This window comes from Rhinolophus hipposideros (genome assembly GCF_964194185.1).
Source record: "Rhinolophus hipposideros genome assembly, chromosome: 9".
NCBI classification, from domain to species: domain Eukaryota; kingdom Metazoa; phylum Chordata; class Mammalia; order Chiroptera; family Rhinolophidae; genus Rhinolophus; species Rhinolophus hipposideros.
This window is the reverse complement of record NC_138055.1, coordinates 4,024,520-4,047,718: the sequence shown is the minus strand read 5'-3', so window position 1 is coordinate 4,047,718 and position 23,199 is coordinate 4,024,520. Positions and strand designations below refer to the sequence as shown.

General features: G+C 52.9%; 1 protein-coding gene across 2 annotated transcripts in view; it reads left to right on the top strand.

Annotated features, from left to right (window-relative positions):
- The window catches only part of LOC308501669 (rho GTPase-activating protein 8-like), a 52,462-nt gene that overhangs the window by 11,294 nt on the left and 17,969 nt on the right, over positions 1 to 23,199 (top strand). For both annotated transcript variants that reach the window (XM_081058373.1, XM_081058372.1), the window contains exons 2-7: positions 3,171 to 3,290; positions 4,231 to 4,380; positions 13,779 to 13,866; positions 18,000 to 18,131; positions 19,237 to 19,323; positions 22,334 to 22,432. In XM_081058373.1, the coding sequence (XP_080914499.1) occupies positions 3,188 to 3,290; positions 4,231 to 4,380; positions 13,779 to 13,866; positions 18,000 to 18,131; positions 19,237 to 19,323; positions 22,334 to 22,432 (659 nt within the window). In that variant the 5' untranslated portion in view covers positions 3,171 to 3,187. The remainder of the gene's footprint in view (positions 1 to 3,170; positions 3,291 to 4,230; positions 4,381 to 13,778; positions 13,867 to 17,999; positions 18,132 to 19,236; positions 19,324 to 22,333; positions 22,433 to 23,199) is intronic.

The following is a 23,199-nucleotide window of genomic DNA, read 5'->3' as shown; positions in this document are numbered from 1 at the left end:
TGACGAGTGGACTCCTGCTGGTGGTCGTCAGACCAGGTGCGTCCTCCTTCCAGCTGCGCGCCGACACACATCAGCCTTTGCTGAGCAGGAGGAATTCCTTCCTCAGCCCTGACCTTGGCCTTCACATTTTATGTTGTAACCGCAACAGTGGTGGGCTTCACCGGAAGGGTTTCCACGAAAATCTGCAGCTTGGTGGCGGTCCCGCCGCGGATGGCAGATTAGAAAGGGATCGTTTTATTCTCTTGAAGTAGAGACTTTCGAGGCAGGTGTCATTGAGTGTTTCAATATACACTGGTTTTTCCAAAGAAAAAATACCAGCTTTCTGTTCGAAATATCAGTTCGTCAGAAGTGACAGGTCATCCATAACCCAAACTGGCTTAAGTAGAAAAGAGGATTTATTGGCTCCTCGCATTCAGGCCCAGCTGGATCTAGGTGCACAGAGTCTTAGGGACTTTTTCTCCAGCTCTTGCTCTGTCTTCCACCATTGGGGTCATTTTTCTCAAGTTTCACCTGGTGACCTTTGGTAGCTCTGGGCCCATATCCTCTCAGGTTTGGGTTCAGCAGAAAGTTTCTCTTCTCAGTAGCTTTTATAGAAGTCTTAGAACTCACTTTGACTGGACTAGCTGGGGTCATGTGGTCACTCCTGAACTGATCTCCGGCTCAGGGAATTTTGTGCAGTGATTGGGCGGGAAAAGGGCCCACGTTCCATCCCTGGTACCTGGAGTGGAGCTTCACCCCATTGCATGGGCTGTATGTGTGTGTGCGCGCATGCATGTGAGGGAGAGAATGTGTGTGAGAGAAAGCAAGCAAGTTAGAGGACAACTGTTCACTCTGTGCAGCCGAGAGCCCCCTTCCTGTAGGGCTCTGGCCCTAGCCTGTGTCCATGGCATTGTCCTGTTGGGTGCCGCATGGGCAGCGTGGCCCGGGGAGGCTGTGCCTCTGACGCCCGTCTGTGAGAGGCGCCTCTCCTGTCCATGCGTGCTCTCAGCAAGCTCCTTCCCCTCTGTCTGTTTTTACACGTTTCCGGTAGAGGGTTAACTCTCTTCCTCATGCTGATTGCTTTTTGTTTGGGCCCCTCTCTTGGCGTGAACACTTTTGGGGGCACAGATCAGATCTCCTCTGTATCCAGGGCCCCGAGGCCCTTTCCAAGACATGGCTGTCCAGCGAGTGGTGAGGCCTGCCTGGGCCCCTCCCTGACTGCACAGCTGGCCTCCTCTCCCTGCCCTCCCACTGCCGTCTGGGTTGCAGCCACCCAGCCTCCCATCCACTCTCACCCTCCATCTTCTTCCAGGGACTCCTCGCAGGCTTTCCATCATCATTTCCCAGCAGACCTCCCCAACTGCCAGACAAAATCAGAACCTCCCTCCCACAATTTATTGAATTTTCACAAGGTGAGCACACACGTAACAGCACCTTGATCCAGAAACAGAATGTCCCCAGCACCTGGGCCCCTCCCTGTCAAGGTAAGCGCTTCGCTGACCTCTGTCACCGGAGGTTCGCTTTGCCTGGCTTTGAATTTCTAAAAACTGGAATCAATCTATCGTCTTGCGTCTGACCTTGTGCTTCATTGTGATTGTGAGACCACCCACGTAGGGAAGCGCAGCGGCAGAGGGCTGTCCCACACCTCAGGTCATCTCCCTGTAGGACTGTCCACAGTTTATATGTCACTTCCCTGTTGGTGGCTACTTAGGTCGTTTCCAGCTTGGGGCTATTTCAGTAATTCTGCCGGAGCATTTTGGGCCGCGTCTTCCGGTGCACGGCTGTACAGTCTGCTGTCTACTGGGTGTGTGTCCATGAGGAACTGCGGAGTCTTGGGCACACAGGTTTTTTTCCATTTTAAATTGTTTTCCAATGTTTAAACATCGGCAGCTGTTAAGCTCTGACGTCTCCCCTGAAGTGGGCAGCTGTGGCATGATGGGTCGGCTCTGAGCGGCCACCCTGGAAAAGGGACGTGTCTCCCCTTCCCCTGGGTCTCCCTGACTGCCTGGCTGGTGTCCAGAGAGCTTTGCGGTCCTACTGCGCTGCCCCTAATGGGCTGTGTATCCAAGTCGGTGACTCCCTTCTCTCTGCCTCAGTTTTCTCATCTGTAAAATGGAGATGAAAAACAGCACTTAGCTAACAGGGATGTTCTTTGAAGAAGGCTAGGTATTAAAATTTTTTATATTCACGAAATAGTCTTATGTTATCAGTCATACTTTTTTAGTTCATATAACTTTATCTTATGTTAAGAGTAGTGCAGGATGTTCCTAAAGTGGAAAAAGGACAAACATGGGAAAAGAAATGGATTTACCACCCTAAATCCCAGAACTCATAGAAAACAGCATTTTAAAAACAATGTTGTACATTTCTTTTTGCTATTAAAAAATGGGCCAAACTCACTGCTATTTTTACCCCATTTTGTTAGTTTTTAAAAATACTTTTATTAAGATGTAATTCGCATAACATACAATTCATCCATTGAAAGTGTACACAGTTCAGTGGTTTTTAGTGTATTCACAAATATGTGCGACCATCACCCCAGTCAATATTTTCATCACCTCAAAAAAGAACCTACTGGTTAGCTGCTACCTCCCTAAATCCCGCTCCCCCAGCCTCTGGCAGCCAATAATCTGCTTTGTGTCTCTATGGATTTGCCTAGTCTGGATATTTGATACAAGATGAATCATATATAATCTTTTGTGACTGTCTTCTTTCAATTAGCGTAACGTTTTTAAGGTTCATGCATGTGTTAGTACTTTATTCCTTTTTATGGATGAATATTACATAAAGATTGGCGCAGGTGTGGAAGCAGCCTCCCAGGCACAGAATAACCATTTGGTAGCCTTAGCTTTAATTATGGTTACTTAGTGTTAATTGTGGTTATGTGTGCAGTCATGTGATTATATGTGCAGCCACAAGCAGGCCTGTTGATTTTTGCCAGCCTCAGTTGCCTGCTCCGTCAATGTATATGGGAGTGAGCTTGCCTATCTCCGAGGGGGGTGGTGAAGCAGCCTGACCGTGTCCCAGAAGTGGGAGGGTCCTGCAGGTGCTGTTCCCACTCCAGCTGTGTCCCACCCCCACTGCGCTCCGTCCTGCTCTCCCGGGACACGGACTGGCTGGTGAGCGGGAGCGCTCCCTGTCCAGGGGCCTTGTGTGAAATACCCCCGGGGTTCTGTGTGCTTCTTCTTCAGGGCATTGAAAGGACCCCATGTCCAGATCCTCAAGAGGCGACGTCGAGGCCGTGTGCTTGGACCACCCTGCCCACCAGCCGAGCATGTCCCAGCTGGACCTGGAGGAGCTAGCCGAAATAGGTACAAGTGTGTTTTTCCTGGTGTTTCCTGTGTCCTCTCCTCTTGTAAAGACACTGATCTTTGGATTCAGGGCCCACCCTCATCCAGTATGACCTCATGTTAATGAATTTCACCTCTAAAGACACTGTTTCCAAATGAGGTCACATAGGTTCCAGGTAGATGTGAATTTTGAAGGGATGCTATTCAACCCAGTGCACCTGAGGGCCGAAGTCCACCCTAACCTGACATTTGAAATTCCCATTCTTTTCCCACCTGAAAACATTTCTGAGAGAAGCTCGAGTTGTTTTGTTTGAAGGAACTGCCCCTACTAAACATTACTTCGGAGGATGGCGCTTTCTTTCTGCCTCGTAGCGCAGCGACTCCAGTGTCTGCCTCCACCCCCTACCATGGCTTCCCGCCAGCTGTCAGTGTCAGCAGCTTTCAAGAAGGGCCTGAGTCAGAGTTTGGAGCTGGAAAATCGAGTTCAAGTCCACACCCTGCTGCCGGTTGGCAGTGTGACCTTGGAGAAGTCATTCCATCTCTCTGAGCCTCAGTTTCCACTCCAGTCAGTGTGGAGGACAACATCCTGCCCTCGGGTCTCATTTTTCTCCTTCCATAGTGCATAGTGGGTGCACAGTAGAGATTGGTGCATAGTAGGTATACAGCAGAGCTGTGTGCATAGTGGGTACACAGGAGAGGTAGGTACATAGTAGGTGAATAGTGCGTATGCAGGAGAGGCAGGTGAATAAATAGTGGGTGCACACTGAGCATGTGCATAGTGGGTGCACAGCGGAGGTGGGTGTATATTGGGTGCATAGTGGCTGTACACTGAGCAGGTGCATAGTGGGTACACAGCTGAGGCATGGCGACTATCCTATAAAAAACCCTCAGGAGGCTCCCTCATTCTCCTCCTTTCTAGAGAGTACAGCTGACTTCCTCTAATCCTCATTGTCTGCCATAGAACTACAGAGAGATGAGGAAGAGGCCGCCACACTGGGTGCAGTGAGGAGACCCTCAGTGGCGCCCCCAGCTGGCGCAGGCCAGGACCCTGTGTTGAGCATGAATCACCCCTTCTACGATGTGGCCAGACATGGCATCTTACAGGTGGCAGGTGAGTCCCAGGAACACTGACAGTGCCAGCCTTCTTGTGGGCCCTGTGGCATGGGGTGGGCTCATCGGGGCTGCTTCAGTCTAGCTTGGCTGTGCCCACAGAATGAAAACTTCAGTAGGAACAAAGGTTCCTGCCAGTGGTTTGAAAAAGCAAATGACATACCTGTCAGACAATTGCCCAAGTGTTCTAGAAGCTACCAGGTAGCATCCTACCACTCTTTTTATGTTTATTTTTCAAATATATTAGTGACATATCTTTTTTTTAATTTTAATTTTAATTAATTTATATTTATTGGGGAATATTGGGGGACAGTGTGTTTCTCCAGGCCTCATGAGCTCCAAGTCGCCCTTCAGTCTAGTTGTGGAGGGCGCAGCTCTGCTCCAAGTCCAGTCACCGTTTTCAATCTTAGTTGCAGAGGGCGCAGCCCACCATCCCATGCAGGAGTTGAACCGGCAACCTTGTTGAGAGCTCGCGCTCTAACCACCTGAGCCACCCGGCCTCCCCTCCGGAAGCTCAGTGGCAGCTCGTTGTTTTCAATCTAGTTGTGGAGGGCGCAGCTCACTGGCCCATGTGGGAATCGAACCGGCAACCCTGCCGCTCAGAGCTCGCGCTTTAACTGAGCCACCCGGCCGCCCTGAGCACCCTACTACTCTTTAAAGAGCAGAGGCCAAAATGAAATGGGTTGTTTTATTTACCAACAACACTGTTATGCTACATGGCAATGGAAGCCACAGACATCTACCGAAACTGAGACGACAAGCCGCCCCGTGCCCAGGGGGGAGTCAGAGGGCAAGAGGGCATCACCTGAGGCATTAGGGATTGGGCCTCTCAGGGTGTGTTTCTCATGTGGGCTGTGTATGAGTCGGGGCTCTCCAGCGACACAGAACCGAGAGGATCTATTGAGATGCAGATGAGAGGAGATGTATTGTGGGAATTGGTCCCGATTATGGAGGCTGAGAAGTCCCAGGTCTGCCTCCTACAGCTGGACACCCAGGAGAGCAGATGGTGTCAGTCCCAGCCGAGCCCCAAAGGCATGAGAACCAGGAGCACTAGCGTCCACAGGTGTCCGAGGACAGGAGAAGATGGATGTCCCAGCTCAAACAAAGAGCAGGTTTGCCCTTCCTCCCCGCTTTTGCTCTATTCGGGCCCTCAGCGGGTTGGATGATGCCCGCCCGCACTGGTGAGAACCGTCTTCCATACTCAGTCTGCGATTCAAACGCTAGTCTCTTCTGCACACACCCTCACAGACACTCCCCGAAATCATGTTAACCAGCCACCAGGGCATCCCTGAGCCCAGTCAAGGTGACACCTGGAATTAGCCATCACAGGCAGTGACCTTAACAACCCACTTCTCTGTCCCCTGCTCCTAGCTCCGTAGCTCTTAGTTTCTGTCCCCAAGCGTCTGGAATCTTGAGCAGAAAGGAACAGTTCTCGGTAGTTGAAGTCCCCAGAGACACAAATGGTAAAACGTTTTGGTGCTGCCGAGTGCAGGAAGAGCACAGAAAGGATGGGGTTCGAGAGGCAGCGAGACATTTCAAGCCCCAAGAGTCCTTTTTAGAAAACCTTTAGGGTTTCGGTAGAAGGGATGAATGCTGGACTGGATTTGGGGGTCACGGACTCATAGATCAGGGGCCCACAAAAGGAAGGCAGGAAATATAGTCACTTTTCATCAGACATAAAACATACGTTATTTAGGTTAACATGTAGTGGACTTATTATTCTTTTAAAATGAATAAATACGTACTTAAAAGTTTTCTGTTTTAGTTTTCTCATATGGTAAATTTCTATAGAAATAATCCACATTTTTGTTTTAAAGCTCTTTGAGGTCCTCAGTAATTTTTAAGAGCATTGACGGGTTCTGAGGCCTAAAAGGTTTGAGAACCACGGCCTTATATGAGGTGTGATAAAAAAATACGATGAATGCTATTGCCGAGTGCCATGGAGCGGAAAGGCAGGGGTCTTCAATATAGGAAGTGACACACTGACCCTTAGTAACAGTGTGGGACGAGTTTCAACTTGCTCAGTGCAGTCAGTTGGGTATGAGCGACGGTTGAGAGAAGGTGTGTTTTAAAGCGTGCCATAAATCATCCTCCATCATGACAACGCTCCGTGTCACACATTGCTTCTGGTATATGGCAATTTCTGTCAAATAAAAACATTACAGGGGTGGCCAGATGGCTCAGTTGGTTAGAGTGCAAGCCCTAAACAACAGGGTTGCCGGTTCAATCCCCTCATGGGATGGTGGGCTGCGCCCCCTGCAACTGAAGATTGAAAACGGCAACTGGAGCTGAGCTGCGCCCTCCACAACTAGATTGGAGCACAACTTGACTTGGAGCTGATGGGCCCTGGAGAAGCACACTGTTCCCCAATACTCCCCAATAAAAATTTTTTAAAAAAAAGACATTTACTTATTAAAAAAAATATTACGGTGTGTCCTCATCCACCTTATTCACCGGATCTGGCCCCATGTGATTTCTGGCTCTTCCCCAAAGTCAAAATGATTCAGGACATCGAGGCAGCCATGACAGCACAACTAAAGACACTCATGAAAGAGGACTTCCAACTGCTTCAGAGAGCGGCAAGGACGATGGGATAAGTGTGTTAGAAGTGAGGGGAGTATTTTGAGGGGGATTAATGGCAATGTGTCTTTTACTGTAATACTTTTTTAAAAATTCAAACATTCACTGTATTTTGTGATCACACTTTGTGTATACTGCATTGCTGGGTGGAGTGTTCTAGGTCTTTCATTTAGGTTAGGTTCATGAATAGTGTCCAGACCTTCTACACCCTTAGATGGAGAACTTCGTGTCTGCATTTTTCAGTTACTGACAGAGGCGTGTTCAAAGCACCTGTGATTGCAGTTTGTCCATTTCTCCCTTTGGTTCTGTCTGCTTTTGTTCCGTGGGTTTTGACGTTTTGTTTCCAGGGGCATATCCACGTAGGAGTGTTATGTCTTCTTGCTGTGTTGCCCGTTTTGTCATTCTTAAGTGGCCTTCTTTACGTCAGGCAGTGCTCCTGTATTCATACTCCTTGCCTGATTTGTCTCGTGTTAGTACAGTGCCGACCACCGCACAGCTTTCTCTGGTGCTCGTAGAGAGGGCCTTCTCCATCTAGCCCGTTCAGCCTTAGTCTTTATGAACGAAGTACATCTTATCTTGGATCTTTCTTCACCTTATCGTTGAGAGGGGGCTGCATAGCAGGAACCACGTTTTTTGGTACCTTGGGGGGCACGCTGGGGCGTTTGCACTTGGGTGCGATGGCTCTGGGGAACTATAAAAAGGACCCATGTATGGGGTTTGTGATTTAGAATGATCCTCTTGCTGCGCTGTGGAGGATGCTGATGGCGGCTGCACGAGGCAGGGGGACCGGCAGGAGCAAGAATGGTGACGGTCTGAGCTAATGTGGCAGTGCCTGGAGACGAGGGGCGAATTTGAGAGATTTTTTGTGTCATGCTGGAGGAGTGGTGAAACCTATCTGGGAAGGGGCCTTGCAGAATGGGATGAAGATTCCAGGGGCGCAGAAGGAAATGTTGAATTAAGAGACAGGGTCCCTGGGAAGTAACTTGGGCTGCTGCTTTTATGTGTCTCATCTCCACCTGCTGCGCTGGGGCTCCCCAGGGGCCGGGACAGGGTTCCTTCCTGGTGGGACGTAGGTGGTGTCCCCGTGGTTTGCTGTGGGTCCTTCAGCACCGTTAAGGGACTTTGGGTTGCCTCGGGGTGTGCTCAGGCTCTTCCTAGAGACGTTATATAAAATTGTCACAGTTGAACACTCGAACCCCTGCCCTCACTGCTGCACATTTCCTTGGGGGGGGGGTGGCTCGGGCGGCAGTCCTTGGATTCCAGAGAGGTCTCTTCTTTTGGAGCAGAGTTCTCGCCCATTTAGACCCCAGCTTCTTGAGAGGTTGAACTGTCTTAAAAGAACAATGGCCAACGGCCTCAGGCCATCCTTGAAAGATGCCTGTCTTAACCAGAAAGTCACCAGGAATAGAGCAGGCAGGCGGCTGGAGGAAAGCTGAACAGAACCAGCTCTACACCTGGGTGAAATTGATTTTATAGTCAAAGAACTAAAGCGGGGACATCTGAACGCTCTGAACTGGGTGACTCAATGGCAGAGGAGAGAGAACATTATTAGAGGGAAAGCCAACGTCCCTGAAATCGCCAGAAGCTTTTCCAGATGGAGCAGCCGGGGGGGTGTTCCCTCACTGAGGGTCAGTCCTGTGTCCCCTCCTCCCAGGGCCTCACCTTGGCGTCCGGCTTTGTTCCCTGGTCCCTAAGTCGTGTTGACACTCCTGTGTGGCCAGTGGGCCGGGGGACAGTTGAGGACCTGGAACGTTGGGACCCCCTGCTCCTTTCGGAAGTAGCACCGCCCCTCTCGGACCCCCACCCAGGGCTCTGCTGCAGGGTAACCACATGTCACTCCCACCAAGGAGTTCCCTGAATTTTCCTCTCCCGGGTGCCACTTCCTCTAATACTGAATATCAGAACTTCAGCCAGAAACCAAAGACTCATCTAATATTGAATGACCTGTCATTGTTTAAGGGATTCTGTATTTGGCCAAATGGAAGCTTTGTAGAGTTTTAACTCTTAAGATAATGTTTTGTAAATAAAGTTGATTTAAATATGCTAAGAAGTGGTCATTGTCTGAAGGTAGGGCCTGGGAGCTGCGTGCTCAGAAGGGACATGAGATGGCGGAAAGCAGCGTAGGCAGAGGGAAGGATCAGAGGAGGCGGGAGGTGTAATCGCCGAGGCCAGAAGGGAGCGAATGGCAGAGAGAAGAGAAACACAGGAACACTGATGACAAATCACAGCCCCAGCACCCAGCTCTTTCCTTTCAACCCCGTCAGACCCAGCTGGGCCCCGCTGCAGGACACAGACAGAATGTCTTCAAAACTCCTTTCACTTCTACAAGAAGGTTAGCAGCCTTCAAACCAAGCCCCAAACAGACAACCCCCCAGTCACCCCACAGTTGCTGCTGCCTCATTATGCGTTGTGATTGTCCTTCCCTCTCCAGCAGGTGATGGATTGTCTGGAGCGGATCAGAGGTAATGGCTCCGGGAATCATTTCTTTATTCATAAACTGGGCTTCTCCCGTCTCGGAGACAGTGAACGATGTAGGGTTGTAAACAGCAAGGGGAGAAATGGGGCTCGTGAATTAAGCCGGTGCCTTGCAGAATTTCCATTTTATTGATAGTTTTCATTTCCTTTCCTATTATATCATTTTGAAGCTTGCTTTCGATATGCTGGCCTGTGTTACCGGAGAGCCGTGAAGGGGCATTTACTCATATTGACTGATGTCGTGAAGGCACATGCCACGGTGACGGCTTAATAAGATGCAGGGCTGGCTGTCCCCGGGCTTCCTCACGGCTGCGGGCGCGTGGAGGGCCTCCCGCTGGGGATGTGGGGCTCCCAGGGGCAGGGGAAGTAATGGAGGCCGGGCTGGCTGTGCCGCCCTTGGAGCCAGCCAGCTGCGACTGAACTAAGTTCTGACGCTCACTTGACCTTTCTGGACCTCAGTTTCCTCACCTGTAGATGACACAGCACACCTGTAAGCACCCAACATTGCCTGGCATGAGGTAACAGCTCACGTTTATTGAGCACTTACTATGTGCCAGCACTATACCAAGACTTTGCTCAAGCTGTTGATTTAATCCTCCCTGTACCCTGCTAGTCAGTTTTATTGTTATCCCCATATTGCACACAAGCAAAGAGGCTACACAGGGCTTCCCGGCTGGTGAGTGGGGACAGTTCTGCCCCGGTGGGCCTTTGCTTTTCTTCTCTCCCTCCCTCCTCTTTTCACTTTTTATTATGTAACTTTTCAAATGCATCACCTGTAGAGGGGAGAGTATAAGGAACCCAGTTTTGCCACGGCTGCACTTGCTCTGAGCTTCATGAAAGTTTGTTGAATCTGAATAATGTTGTGAGGTTAGTTTGGCTGGACATTGGGAAATCTGTTGATCTGAAAAGAAAATGGTGGGTTGGTTGTGCGTTTTGTTCTGAGGGGAGTAAAAAGCCTTTAGTAGTAGTGCACCTTCACAGCTCAGAGTCGTGCTGGTCAATAGATCCTACAAACAGTGGGTGCTCAATAAGTGTTCATTGGATGAATCAGTGCTTTATACAAGCAAGAGGCCCGTGGGGAGAAGGAACTGGGTCCTGTGTGGGCGCTGGCTCTATCCCATCTCCATGTCCCTGCCTCAGTGCCTTTGCACATGCTGTGCTCTTGTATTCAGAGGGCAGGGTGGGAGGGGCTCAGGGCCTGGTCAGCGGCCCTCACACCCTACTGCTGGCTGAGAGACTTCTCAGGTGGGAGGGAATTCACTGTTCTGAGCCTCCCTGCCTTTTCGCCCTGTCTCCACATCCCCTCCGTGCTTTGGGCCAGATGACCAGAGCCGTCGTGGCACGTCCGCTCTCCTGCCAGGGTCCCCTCTTCAGCAACAGGTCTGAGGTGCACTGAAAGGCCGTGAGACCCCCACCTACCATCGGTAAACCAGGAAACTAGGGTGGGGAGGGCAGTGGGGCCTGTGTGTCTGAGGAGGGCGCTGGCATCTGTTGAAGACCTCCTGTGTCCTGGCATTGCCCAGAGGGTTCTCGTTCTTGGACACCAAGTTTCTCAGATTTTCTGGGAATCAGGTGTCCGACTTCTCATCAGAAGTTTCCTGCTGCTCACCCTTGGCCCTGGGGTCGCCTTGCTGTCCCCCACTTGGCTGGGGTATGCCCATCCCCACACCCGTCCCCTATCCTCTGGGACGCTCTCCCACGCCTCTCTCTGAGTTCTCTGTGTCCATCAGACACTGGGTTGCTCTGTTCCTGACCATCTCTCCCTGTCGTGGAGCCGTGGACGCTCTGCTTCCTTCCTCATCTCAGCTACGGCGGTGTCTGTCTGCGGGCAGGGGCCGCACCTGACCCATGTTCCACCAGGACACTGAGTGGACACGGGTAGGGTGGCCTTGGTGGATGAACCTCACTCTTCCTGGAGGTTGGCCTCTGCATCTCTTGCCTGGCACAGCTGGGCTGGGTGCAGGGTCTGGGGCTCTGGTGAAGAATGTGGCTGGCCTTTGTCCCTGGTTCCTGGGAGGTAGCTTTTAAGTCCTTGGAATTTCCCAAGTGACAGGAGTGTCTTTGTGATTCGTGATAGTTTCTGGCACAGAGGTGCCTGTGGAGGATCCCTAGGTGGTTTCTGCTAACAGACGACTCAGGAGGGAGCTGCTGTGCCAGAATGACCAGCCATGGGACTAGAAGCGGGGTCTCATGACCCCGGGGGGGGGGCTGCAGACCGAGTGCAGTCAGTTGTCAGTGGTACGTATGGACCCATGGACGGAATCATGGTGCAGTCAGTCATGCCTGTGCAGTAACGACTGGGCACAGTGGGGCCGCCCTGGGTGGTGATGACATATCCGTGTTCCTGTCTCCCTGGGGGAAGGGCAGGGAGGCTTCATGTCCGGGACACCCCGGGCCCCCCCTGGCTGTCTCCCTCCTTGGCTGGTCCTCGTTTGTACCCTTTATAATAAACTGTGATTATAAGTATGACCCTTTCTCAAGTTCTGTGAGTCATTCTAGTGAATTCTCCATCATGAGGGGGGTAGTGGGAACCTGCGAATTTGTACCCTGCCAGTCAGAAGTGGGGGGGCCTAGGTCCTGTAGGGACCCCTGCTTTGCCTCTCACGTCTGAAGGGAGGGCCGTTCTGTGGAGGACGGTGCCCTTTCCCCGGGAAGCGTGTCCCACCCCAGGTAGAAGTCATTGCAGAGGTAGGTGTGGCTGCCAGGGGCTCCTGCGGGGGGCTCCGCAGGCTCTCAGAGGGGCTTGTGCAGCTGGGCAGAGACCCCGCCTTCCCCACGTCACTGTCCTTTCCCTGGGCTGTAGGGCCAGGCAGGGGCCGTGTCTGGTCTTTCTTCACAGAGCTGAGCACACAGTGGGTCCTCCGTGAATGCTCGTTGACCTGATACTTCATTCACCCAATTGTTCAGCGCATCTCTAAGACCTTGCACGTGCTCTGATCCTGGGCACGACAGTGCTGCTGGGTTTTCTGACCTTCACAACTTCAGAAGCATAGTTGTCCTTTTCTCTCTCGCCCCATAGGCGAGCACAGACTGGGGGTTGCCGGGAGCCCTGGCCTCCCAGACGGTAGAACATTGTTGGGAAAATACTTTGTACTCCCAGGCACAGCCATTGAAGGGTTTGTGCGTGAAAACACCCATTTGGCAAGGGAAGCGAATAAGTGTGTGGGTTCCAGTGCAGCCCTTTCAAACGGGTGCTTCCTACACGAACGGAAAGCCTGACCAGAATTCTTAACGAGCCCGTGAAATGGGAGGATTGCTGCATTTGGAAACTGAAAGAACTCCAGATTTCTGAGCATCACACTGGCTTCCAGGCGCCTGGGAAGAATCGCACGTGTCCTGAATAACAAACGGGGGTCCTGGCCGGGCGGCCGGGGCGGGAACATCAGAGCACGTGCACGTGTGTGTGTGTGTGTGTGTGTGTGTGTGTGTACATGCGAGTCTATGCACGCACATGTGTAATCTTGGTTCATTACCTTTCAGAGCTGGAGGGGGATGAGAACGCTTTGCTCTCCTTTCTCACTTCATGTGAACATCTGAAAACAGATGTAAATTCTTCTTTCCAATGGAAGTGAGTTTTAAAGTCGTGTACATTTCTAGCAGGGTATCCTTGTTTTCTTCAGGTTCCTCATAATCTTTCTGTAATCAGTCTTTCAGTCAATTGATACATGACTATTGGACATAATTTGAGCTGCAGGCATGAGAAGCAAGCCTGGATTGTGGGGCCCAGGTGGTTAGACCAGGGGCCAGCCCTCAAGGAGTACCCACCTTCACCCCGCTGTCCTGTATGAGGTGAGCACAGATGCTGTTGAGACATCGCAGGGTGACCCGGGTCATGACGGGCCAGGACCAAACATCCACGCTTCTAAGAGGGCTCCTGTACCCTTTGAGGCCACACCCAGGAGCTACTGTCCCCCAGGCCAACCCAGGACCCAAAGTCTTGGGGAGCCTTTGGGAGGTGCTTTAATTTTGTAGGAGGCAGCGTGCAGAGTGGCCAGACACCAACTTTGAAGCCAGTCATGTTTAGATTTCAATCCCAGCTGCCCTCCGCACGCTGTGTACATTGCACTGGTGACTTACTGCACCCTAAAATTCTATTTGTAAAGTGGGGGAGACTGTTTGCCACGTGTAGGCCGGTGGTGAAGATGAACTTGGCTGAGGTGCGCAGTGTCACATAGTAGGTGCTTATTCCGCAGACGCCACCTTGGCTGTGGCCGGCCAGCTGCGCCTGTTCGCTCAGCTGGGCTGGGCAGGAGGCTGCTAGTTTTGGTAATGCCTGCGGGTGTTCCGAGAGGCAGCCCTGGGTGTTGGTGCCATGGCCAGGCTCACACCTGTGTCTTCCTGCAGGGGAGGACCGCTTTGGAAGGCGCATCGTCACGTTCAGCTGTTGCCGGATGCCGCCCTCCCACGAGCTCAACCACAGGCGTCTGCTAGAGTAAGTCCCGTCGTGCGCCCGCTCCACGCCCGCCCCCACCCGTGTGCCAGGCCCCTCCCGTGTGTGTACCCCTACCTGTGCACATGCCCCTCCATCACCCTCAGCACAGTGGGTGTTCCAGGTCAAAGGCAAGCGTACATAGATTCATGAGTGGGTCCCCAGACGATGTCACATCAACAGCCAGGTCACAAGCCACCCTGCCGCACTGCTGCCGTCTTCAGCCCAGGGTGGCTGTAGGTCCACCGTCGTGAGCTCTGGCCCTAAGCCTCAGGGCACTTTTAGGTCTCCTCACTCCCTGTCGAAGCCACATGCCCTCTGCATTTGCTTAGTTTCCTGCTGCTCAGAAGGAAGCTCCTTCTACTTACCTGAGTGTGGCCTTGGCCACCATCACCCCTCCATCCTGTCCCTTGCTGCTGGCAGCTGCACGCTGTGTGAGACGGCCACGCTGCTTCCACTGCCCCCTTCCCCGGCGGCACCAGCGAGCTTCATGAGAGCTGGAGCTGGCAAAACACCACGTGCAACGTCCGCCCGGAACTGCCTTCTGGCTGAGCGGGAGACCTCGGCCGATGACAAGCTCCGTCTGGGGAGACAAAGCCATGTTCTGAGGGCAGTGCCTGCTCTGCAGGCCACTGTGGCCCCTGTTTGAAGCCATGCATCCTGTCCACTGGAGCAGAGTCCCTGCCCACGTTAGCGGCAGTGGCCGAGGGGCCCGCCCGTGTGACTGACCTTAAACACCACGTTTGAGGTGTTTCCTCTGCCCGTGGGGCGCACGTGGGTGCTCCGTGCCTCGGAAGCTGTTCTCTGACAATACGCTGATTCTGCTTCGCTCCCGGCCCACGTCTGGGCATCCCTGGAAACGTTTGTGTGCCCTTCTGAGGGACAGAGAGGTGGCCTCGTTCACGGCTGGGGACAGAACGCCACAGCGGCGGGGAGGCTGTGCCCGCACTACTTCCGGGTCCCACTTCCCGACTCTTAAAACCCACCGGCCTTCCCACCCCCAGCACGGTGCAGAGCGGCCGTGACCCGGAGGCCCGAGCTCGAAATGAACAAAGGCACAGTCGGATCATAGACGCACCTGGAAGCCTTTGGGCTGGCTGTTTCGTGAGAATCCCTGGACCCAAACATCCAATCTAGTCTGTTAGAGAATCTGTCGACAGCAGCTGAACACACAATGGTGATGGCAGAAACCTTGCTGGGGACAGGCGCCCGGGAGAATCTTCAGCCGGTTCTGCTGCCGTGTGGTGAGATCGCCACAGAATTCACGAGGCCAGCCAGGATCCTGGGGGGCAGGTTACCCCAGATGGCGAGCTGGCCCTCCCAGGAGGTGCTGGCCTCCCTGGGGGAGCTAACGCCTTCTACAGCCCAGGCTCAGTGCTTTTTGGGGCCCCCAGGGAGAGGGGACGCCCAGTGCCAGGAGAGCATTTATCCTGAGGTCGTCCGAGATTTAACACACTCCCTTGTCAATTTTTTCCTGTTGTGGCATCAAATCATCCATGATCTCTGGGTCAGCCCTCACCGAAGGTGCCACTGGGCCAGGAATGAATTCAGGATTTGTTTTCTTGTAAAGACAGAAGCACCCCCGACAGACAGAAAGCAGGTGGTGGTCGCTTTCTTCTGGGCGGTGAGAATGTTTTGGAACCAGACAGAGATGATGGTGGTCACACAGCAACATGAACATACTAAAATGCCACTGAACCACTCACTTTAAAGTGGTTAGTGTTACGTTACGAATTTTCACCTCAATGCAAGAAAAAGGACGTTTGCCAACAGTTGGTACGTTGTGTGCTCTTTCATGCCCCTGCCCAAGAAATCTTCACTACTAGATGGAGATTCAAGCACAGCCGCTGTTGAGGGGCCACCATCCAGCTGGCGCTCTTCTCACCCAGTGCTGGAAGATGGCTGCCTAGAGGAAGGAGCACCTTTTTCTGATTTAAGACAAAGGTGCCCCGGGGCTTTTCAGCCTTGTGAGGAAGAGCCCTAAGACTTAACCTTTTCCACGGCCTTTAGGCAAAAACCAGCCTAGAGGACCATCATTTTTCCTCTCCACCTGCGAACGATGGCTGTGCTGTGGCCAGGTGTGGGCTCCAGTTTTTGAAACGGGTGAAGATATAAGGCCACGTCTTTGAAGCTCAACCAGGAATTTAGTTAATGACTTCCTGTGCTTAGCACATGTGGCAGGTGTTTGGACACCGAGAAGAACTCAGCAAGAACTGCGGAAAGAATTGGGGGGCACGTTGGGCTGGAGGGAAGGAGCCTGCTTTTACTAGGAGTGCCCAGTGTGGACAGTGAACTGAGCAAAGACATTCCCCTTGTTTCCTTTTTCTGGACAAACACGTTGAGAAAGGCAGACGGAACCAGCCTTTCAGAAGTGATGAGTTCTCAACGGCCCGGGGACTCTGTGTGACATTGGGTATCTTGACCTGGGTTCTGTGTGTGAGGGCCACTGGATGACGGGTGACTTTGGTGAATTATGTCCTGGTGGCTTAGTCCAGAGGGCATTTGAGACAATGTGCTGGAGGGTGTCTGGGAGTTGAAGTTGCTTTTATAATCGGTGAGCTGAAATCATGTACCATGTGAGGTCAGCTTTTATACATCAAGGCAGAGGATGGTTGGGAGCAGGTGGCTTTCTGGGGGTGGGAAAGTGTGAGTAAGAGAGTGGACTCTGGAGCCAAGCTGCTCTGTTCACATTCTGACCCTGTCCCTAACTGGTTGTCTGCCAGCCTCAGCTAACTCTACTGTAGAATGGGCATAATGGTTCCCATCCGGGTCATCGGGAGGATTGAGGGAATACGTGTAAGGCTGGCAGTCCAGATGGTCAGTGCCTTGGGCAGAGGGCTCCCCAATGTTTAGGAATCAGACCAGCAAAGGAGAAGCTGATATCCTTTCGTGCAAGGTGAAGATCCACTGTGGTGTCCAGGCAGGGCCGGCCCAGCGCTTACAGACGGCCAGAGTCTGCTGGGGTTTTCTCCCGAGGGAATGGTTCTGGGGAGTCCTGTCCACTGTGGACCCCAGAGCTCCCAGCCACAGCCTCAGAGAGGCCAGGCCTGAGTACCTGGGGGCACGCCAGGCTGGATTAATTACAAGGTGCCCTTCTAGGTAATGACACGATGACCTGGTGTGTGCAATGTCAGGAGTCCCTGCCACAGTGCTGGCAGGGGCTTGGGATGGGCCTTGCATGGCTCGTCCCCCTGCAGATGCATGGAGGAGGCCTTTTCCAGTGTGTCCATAGGTGTGCCGCGGGGGGCACTGAGGGCTGTGCAGCCCTTAGAAGTGGCCACGGAGACTTGTGGAGCCCATATTGTGAATGTCGTCAAATGAAAAGGTTGAGCAGAGTCAGGATCCTGCTCTAACGTCCAAAAATATTAGGAGCAAACCCAGAATGGACTTGCTTGCTTCTAGAAATGCACAGAGCAGCAGGGAGTCTGAGATGGAGGTGGCTGGGGAGTCAGTCCTGGGTTTAAATCCCAGCTCATCCTCTGTGTTAGTTTCCTGTGATGGTTGTAACAAATTACTGCACACTGGGTGGCATAAAACAACAGACATTCATTCTCTCACAGTCCTGGAGGCCGGAAGTCTGAAATCAGGGTGTGAGCAGGGCCGCACTCCCTCAGGCTCCGGGGAGGAGGGGTCTCTCCCTGCCTTTTCTAGCTTCTGATGGTTCTGTGCCATCCTGTACCCTCCTGAGCCGGGGGCTGCGTGGCTCTGCTCTGCCTCCATCTTCACGTGGCCGTCTCCCCTCCGAGATTCTTCCTCTATATCTGCCTTATCAGGACACATGTGACGCATTTAGGACCCACTTGGCTAACCCAGGATTAGCTCCTTCTCTCAAGATCCTTAACTTAATCACACCTGCTATGACCCTTTTCCAAGTCAGACCATGTTCCCGGGCTCCAGGAATTTGACGTGGATGTCCTTCGGGGGCCATATTCGGCCTACCACACCCACTCACTAGCTGTGTGACCTGGTGTAAGTTACTTGATGTCTCTGAGTCTCCGTTGTCATCTAACAAATGAGGACTGGGTCCCCTGGCGGGTGGAGTCTCAGTGCTGGCACCCACTGGGTGACCCCAGCCTACGTGGTTAACTAATAACGAGAATGTGACTTTCATAACCAAGTCTGTGCTTTGTGCCCAGGTATCTGAAGTACACGCTGGACCAGTATGTGGAGAGCGATTACACCATCGTCTACTTCCACTACGGGCTGAACAGCCGGAACAAACCGTCCCTGAGGTGGCTGCAGACCACCTACAAGGAGTTTGACAGGAAGTACGTGCCCTGGGCCCTCAGGCGGACCTCAGGATGGGGGCTAAGTGAGGGGGTGCCCAGACGACACGAGGGGTCACAGCTGTGCAGTGGCAAGGGCAGGACAGCAGGGGCCAGGCAGGGTGGTCCTGTGAGCAGCCTGGGGGAAGTGGGGTCACCTCCTTTTCGGGCCAGCAGCTCTGCCCAGTGTTGTCACCTAGGCTGGGCACATGTGTCCTTAGAGAGCCAGACAGTCAATATTTTCGTTTTACGGGCCATCAGGTCTTTGTCACAACTACTCTGCCGTATAGTATGAAAGCAGCCACAGACTGCACGTAAACAAGTAGGCAGAACTATGTTCCAGGAAGAGCATTGTGGGTGCTGAAACTGTAAACTTCAGCCATTTTCACATATTATGTCATGAACTATTATTGTTTTAATTTTTTTCAACCATGTAAAAATGTAAAGCCCTTCTTAGCTTGTGGGCAGCACAAAAGCAGGTGGCAGGCGGGGTCCCCGCCAGGTCCCATGGCCACCCTGCTGGCCCTCTCAGACCCCGACATGCGCTGCTACCTCTGTCCCCACCCTGGGTGGATGCCAACTGCCCTGGCTCAGCCTCATGGCTCTGGACTGAATTATTCAGGAAGGAGGAAGGGAGGCAAGCTAAGAAGCGCCTTGTCTTTCAGAGGGTGCCTCGCGTCCCCCTGTGTGGGGCGCCCTGTGGCCCACCTCGCAGCCTGTTATGAGCTGCACAGTGAACCGCTCGTTCGCCCCGGATCAATTCCTAGCAGAGAAGTGGGGATGAACGGTCTGTGAAGTTTCAGTTTGAGACCTGTGGCCACATGCCCTCCGTGTGTGCCGTGTGCCCCTTGCCCTTGGTCTTGGCGTGAGCGAGCAGCAGTAAGTGGGGGCTCCGGTCTCGCCACCTAAAGCGCGGTGTGCACGCCTGGCAGCGGTGGTGGGCGGGGTCCTGATTTTCCCCGTGTTTGGACCCTTTCTAAGTCGTCCACGGCCTTTAATTGGCTCTGGCGAGAAGCGAAGGTTCTGAGGCTCACGGTTGAAGCGGTTCTTTAGCTCAGGGTGCCTGTCCAAGTCTCGTGCTCTGAAGTCGTCTCACCTTCCCTCTCAGGTACAAGAAGAACTTGAAGGCCCTTTACGTCGTGCACCCCACCAACTTCATCAAAGTCCTGTGGAAAGTCTTCAAACCCCTCATCAGGTACGTGGCCTCTCTGCTCACCACCGTCTATATTGTTCGTACTCTGGCCCCTCTCAAGTTCCCACCGACCCTCTCTTCTCACCTGGTGAACACGGACACACGTACATGTGCTCACATGTGCACACACGCACACACACATGTACTGTGCGATCCCCCGATTGCTGGCAGAGGCCCAGTCCTGCCTTCCGAGCCCCCTCTGCTCTCTGGGCCTCTCTGGGACTTGAGAAGAAACTTCCCAGAGCGTCTCATGGTGAGATGTGACTCAGGAGGAGCCCTGTGCCACCCCCACCCCCGCCAAATCCAGAGTCCTGAGACCTGCAGACGCAAGCAGGTGTGTTTGCCAGGTGGTAGGGGGCTGAGAAGAATCCCCAGTTTGTAGATGGCCTTTTGGGTGTTCCGAGATGCCCTCCTTGTTAATAAATCCTGCTTGACCCTCTAATCAGGGAGGTCAGGGAAGGCTTCGATCTGATCTGGAATGAAAATCTTTTTAGGAGGTGGTATGCCATCGGGGTCAGGCCCTTCTTTTGACACTTCTTCCAGGAAACCTGAGCTTGGGGGTCAGATGTGATTCTCAGCTCTGCTGTCTCCACTTGGAGAATTCCTGGAATAGCGGACTTGAGTTCGTTCCCCGTTGAACACAGGGAGAGACTTTGGGGGCCAGAGAGCTCGTTTCGTTTTACTAGAATTCCTTGCCAACTTTCTCACCTGGTTGCCTGTGCTGCAGACATGCACCCACTGGGAAGGTGGGATTTTGTTCGTCTGCTTTGTTGTTTAACCAGGACCAGACTGCTGGTGCCATATTTGACTCAGTGAGAGAGCCAGTCCTAGTGACCTGACTGCCCAAGAAGGCCATTCAGGTGTTCTGTTTATTAGTGTTGTTATTCATTCTACAGAAGCTCTAAGAGTTCTAGAAACCTCTAAAGTTCTTGGGGGAAAAAAAATCACCCGTTTCTGCTGTTTGCAGCCTAGAGGATGTGGGGTCCTGGAATCAGACCACCCAGGCTTGACTGCAATGCCCCTGCCTACCCATTACTCTGGGCAAGAGAGGCACCTTCTCTCTGCCTCAGTTTCCCCGTGTGGTTCTCGATGCTACTTCAGTCATTCTGTTGTTATAACAACTCATATCCATAGTGTTTAGAATGGGGTCTGCCTGGCACTAACAAATGTTTAGTGTTAGCTGCTAGTGTTTTTAAAATTTCTTATTATCCTTCTGTGATTAATTTAATTATACTATCCTATGTACCTTATGTGCCAGGCACCCTAAAACAATCCTATGAAGTCAGCTGTATTTTCCCTATTCCAGAGGAGAGGATGTTGACACTCAGAAAGGTTAAGGAGCTTGCCTGAGGTCACACAGCGAGTAAGGGCTCTGCTGGGAATCTCAAGCCTGTGTGGTTCCTCCCCTTTTCTCGCCTCAGGCATGGACATAAGCAGGTGCCAGGAGAGGACCACAGGAATCAGGGTCGGGGCCATGTCTCGGCTGTGCCCTGGCTGCCCACGTGACTCCCTGGAGTCTGTATCCAAGGATAGAGGAGGTGGGCAAGCTCAGTGGCTCTCCACTTGCTGCCATGGGCGGGGCTGGTCCACACCCCCTGCCTCAGACCCTCTGGGGTGGGGCCTGGCAATTCCATGCACACCTCATTGGCGTCCCTGGATGAGCTGCCCAGAGGCCTTTTCCAGGTGTGAGAAGCAGGAAGCATGGCCCCGCTTCCATCTGCAGAGGCTGGTGTCCAGCAAATGCCTGGCTGGCTGGAGAAGGACACCAGAAAACACAGAAAGATGAAGGGGCTCTTGTGTTGGCATGAGGGGCCTCCCTGCAGCTCTAAAGCTGACACCTCTGTCCCCCAGGCGGTGGTGAGGTCTCCTTTGCCCCTCAGTGCAGATGGCTGGGGGTCTGGCACCCTGGCTGGTTCCCCCTCATCCACTAGGGGGAGCCGGTGCGTGTGGCTGGGCCTCCCCGGGGCCTCTGGACTCAAGTGGGCTTGGGATGAAACAAATCAGTTTTGGTTTTACAAGATGCGGAGGTTCTAAGCATGTGGACAGCCCAGAGCCGGCGGTACCAACACGGTATCCTGCACTGAAAATTGGCTCAGAGGGTGCATTTTATGTTAAATGTTCCTTCCCACACACAGAAGCAAAGGGACCTGAGGAGCCCTTGGAGGTGATGGATATGCTTGTCACCTGGATTGTGGAGGTAGCGTCAGGCTGTACGCACTTGTCCAAAGGCACCCAGTTGTGTACATGAAATACGTGCCGTTTTGTGTCACTCGGTGATACGTCAGTGACGCTGTGAAAACGGTCTGGTAGGTAGTGATCATTTGCCAGGTGCGGACGCTGGCCGAGCACATCCCACCCATTCCATCTTCCTGTCCTTTCCCCACTTTGCAGCTCAGGAAACGAGGAGGCCTGATGATAACAATGGACACAGGTAGTAATGTCTACCGGGTGTAGGACAGTGTGGACTGGTTTGTGTAAATAGTCCCACTTAGGAGAGGGGACTGAGGCCCTGCGAGGTGCTGAGTTGATTCGGCCGGGGCTCGTCTGGCCTTGGCAGCCGTGCTCACCCCACTGTGGTCCCCAGAGTGACCCCGTCCAGGAGAGAAACCGCAGAGGACTCGGATGTGGTCTCTGCCCTCACAGGACCCTCACAGAGAGAGGGGCTGGCCGCCTGGGAAACCCCACGGAGGCTGCCCTCCCTGCACCCTCTGGCTCCCTGGCCCCCACGCCATCTCCTGTGTCTGCACATTCACGGGCAGATTCATACTGGAGGCGGGTGTTTATTTTTATGCAGATGAGACTCCCAAGAGTGGTTGATGCATCTGAGATCTTCAGAAAGCAAAACATCTGCAGGCATGGGCGGCTTCTGTTATATCCTGGTTTGAAATTGTGTCAGCAGTTACATTTTCTTAATACGAAAAATGCCACCGCTGTTTTCCTGCTCCTCCCTGCCACGCCTGGCCTCTCTGTTACCACCTAATCATTTTCACTCTCTTCGCTTCTTCTTTTTCAGTCACAAGTTTGGGAAAAAAGTCACCTATTTCAACCATCTGAGTGAGCTCCGTGAACACCTCCAATACGACCAGCTGGCCATTCCCCCGGAAGTTCTGCAGTGAGTCATACCCTGTTACGAGAGCGGCAGTGTGGACCGTCCTTATGTCCACACGTCTTGGACCCACCCCATTAAGGTTGAAGCCTTCATTTCTAACCAGCCGGCCAGATCCGGCTCAGAAATCTGTGGCATCCACAAAAATGTGCGGTAAAGATGCTGATTACTGACTCAGAGAAGCGAGGCTGAGGGCAGTTGTGTGCATGGACCCGATGTTTTTCTCAACCTCCATTACAAAATGGATTTGAAAAAATAACCATAGTGGTCACTGCTGTTCGCTGCCTCGGTCTTTAGCGTTTTTGCTTTTGAGCAGAGACTTGGGGCTATTTCTCACGTGTGTGGGTAATACTGTACAGAGTGAAATGTTCTCAGGCCTGTCGCAGGTGCCCTGGAGAACAACCCATCCGGGGCTTTCTGCTGAAAGCTTAATTGGTGTGTCTGCTGCTTTATTTTACACAGCAGCGGTGTTCCCCCTTTCCACAGACTCTCATGTAGGGTGTTGGGAGCAGAAGGAGCCCAGGTAGGCGTGTAGTGGCTCTGGCTCAGGGCCAGCTCAGGGCGAGGCCCAGTCCAGCCCATGCCTCTAACCCTGCCTGGGCACCTTCTAACCCTGCCTGGGCACCTTGTAACCCTGCCTGGGTGCCTCTGCCCTTTACATCTCCCTGTCTGGGGGGCTCCTGTGAGGGAGCAGGGCGCTTGCCAAGCTGCGTGCAGGTGAGGTTGGCAGCCTTACAGGGGGAGTAGAGATGTTATGCCCCCTCTGGCCACCA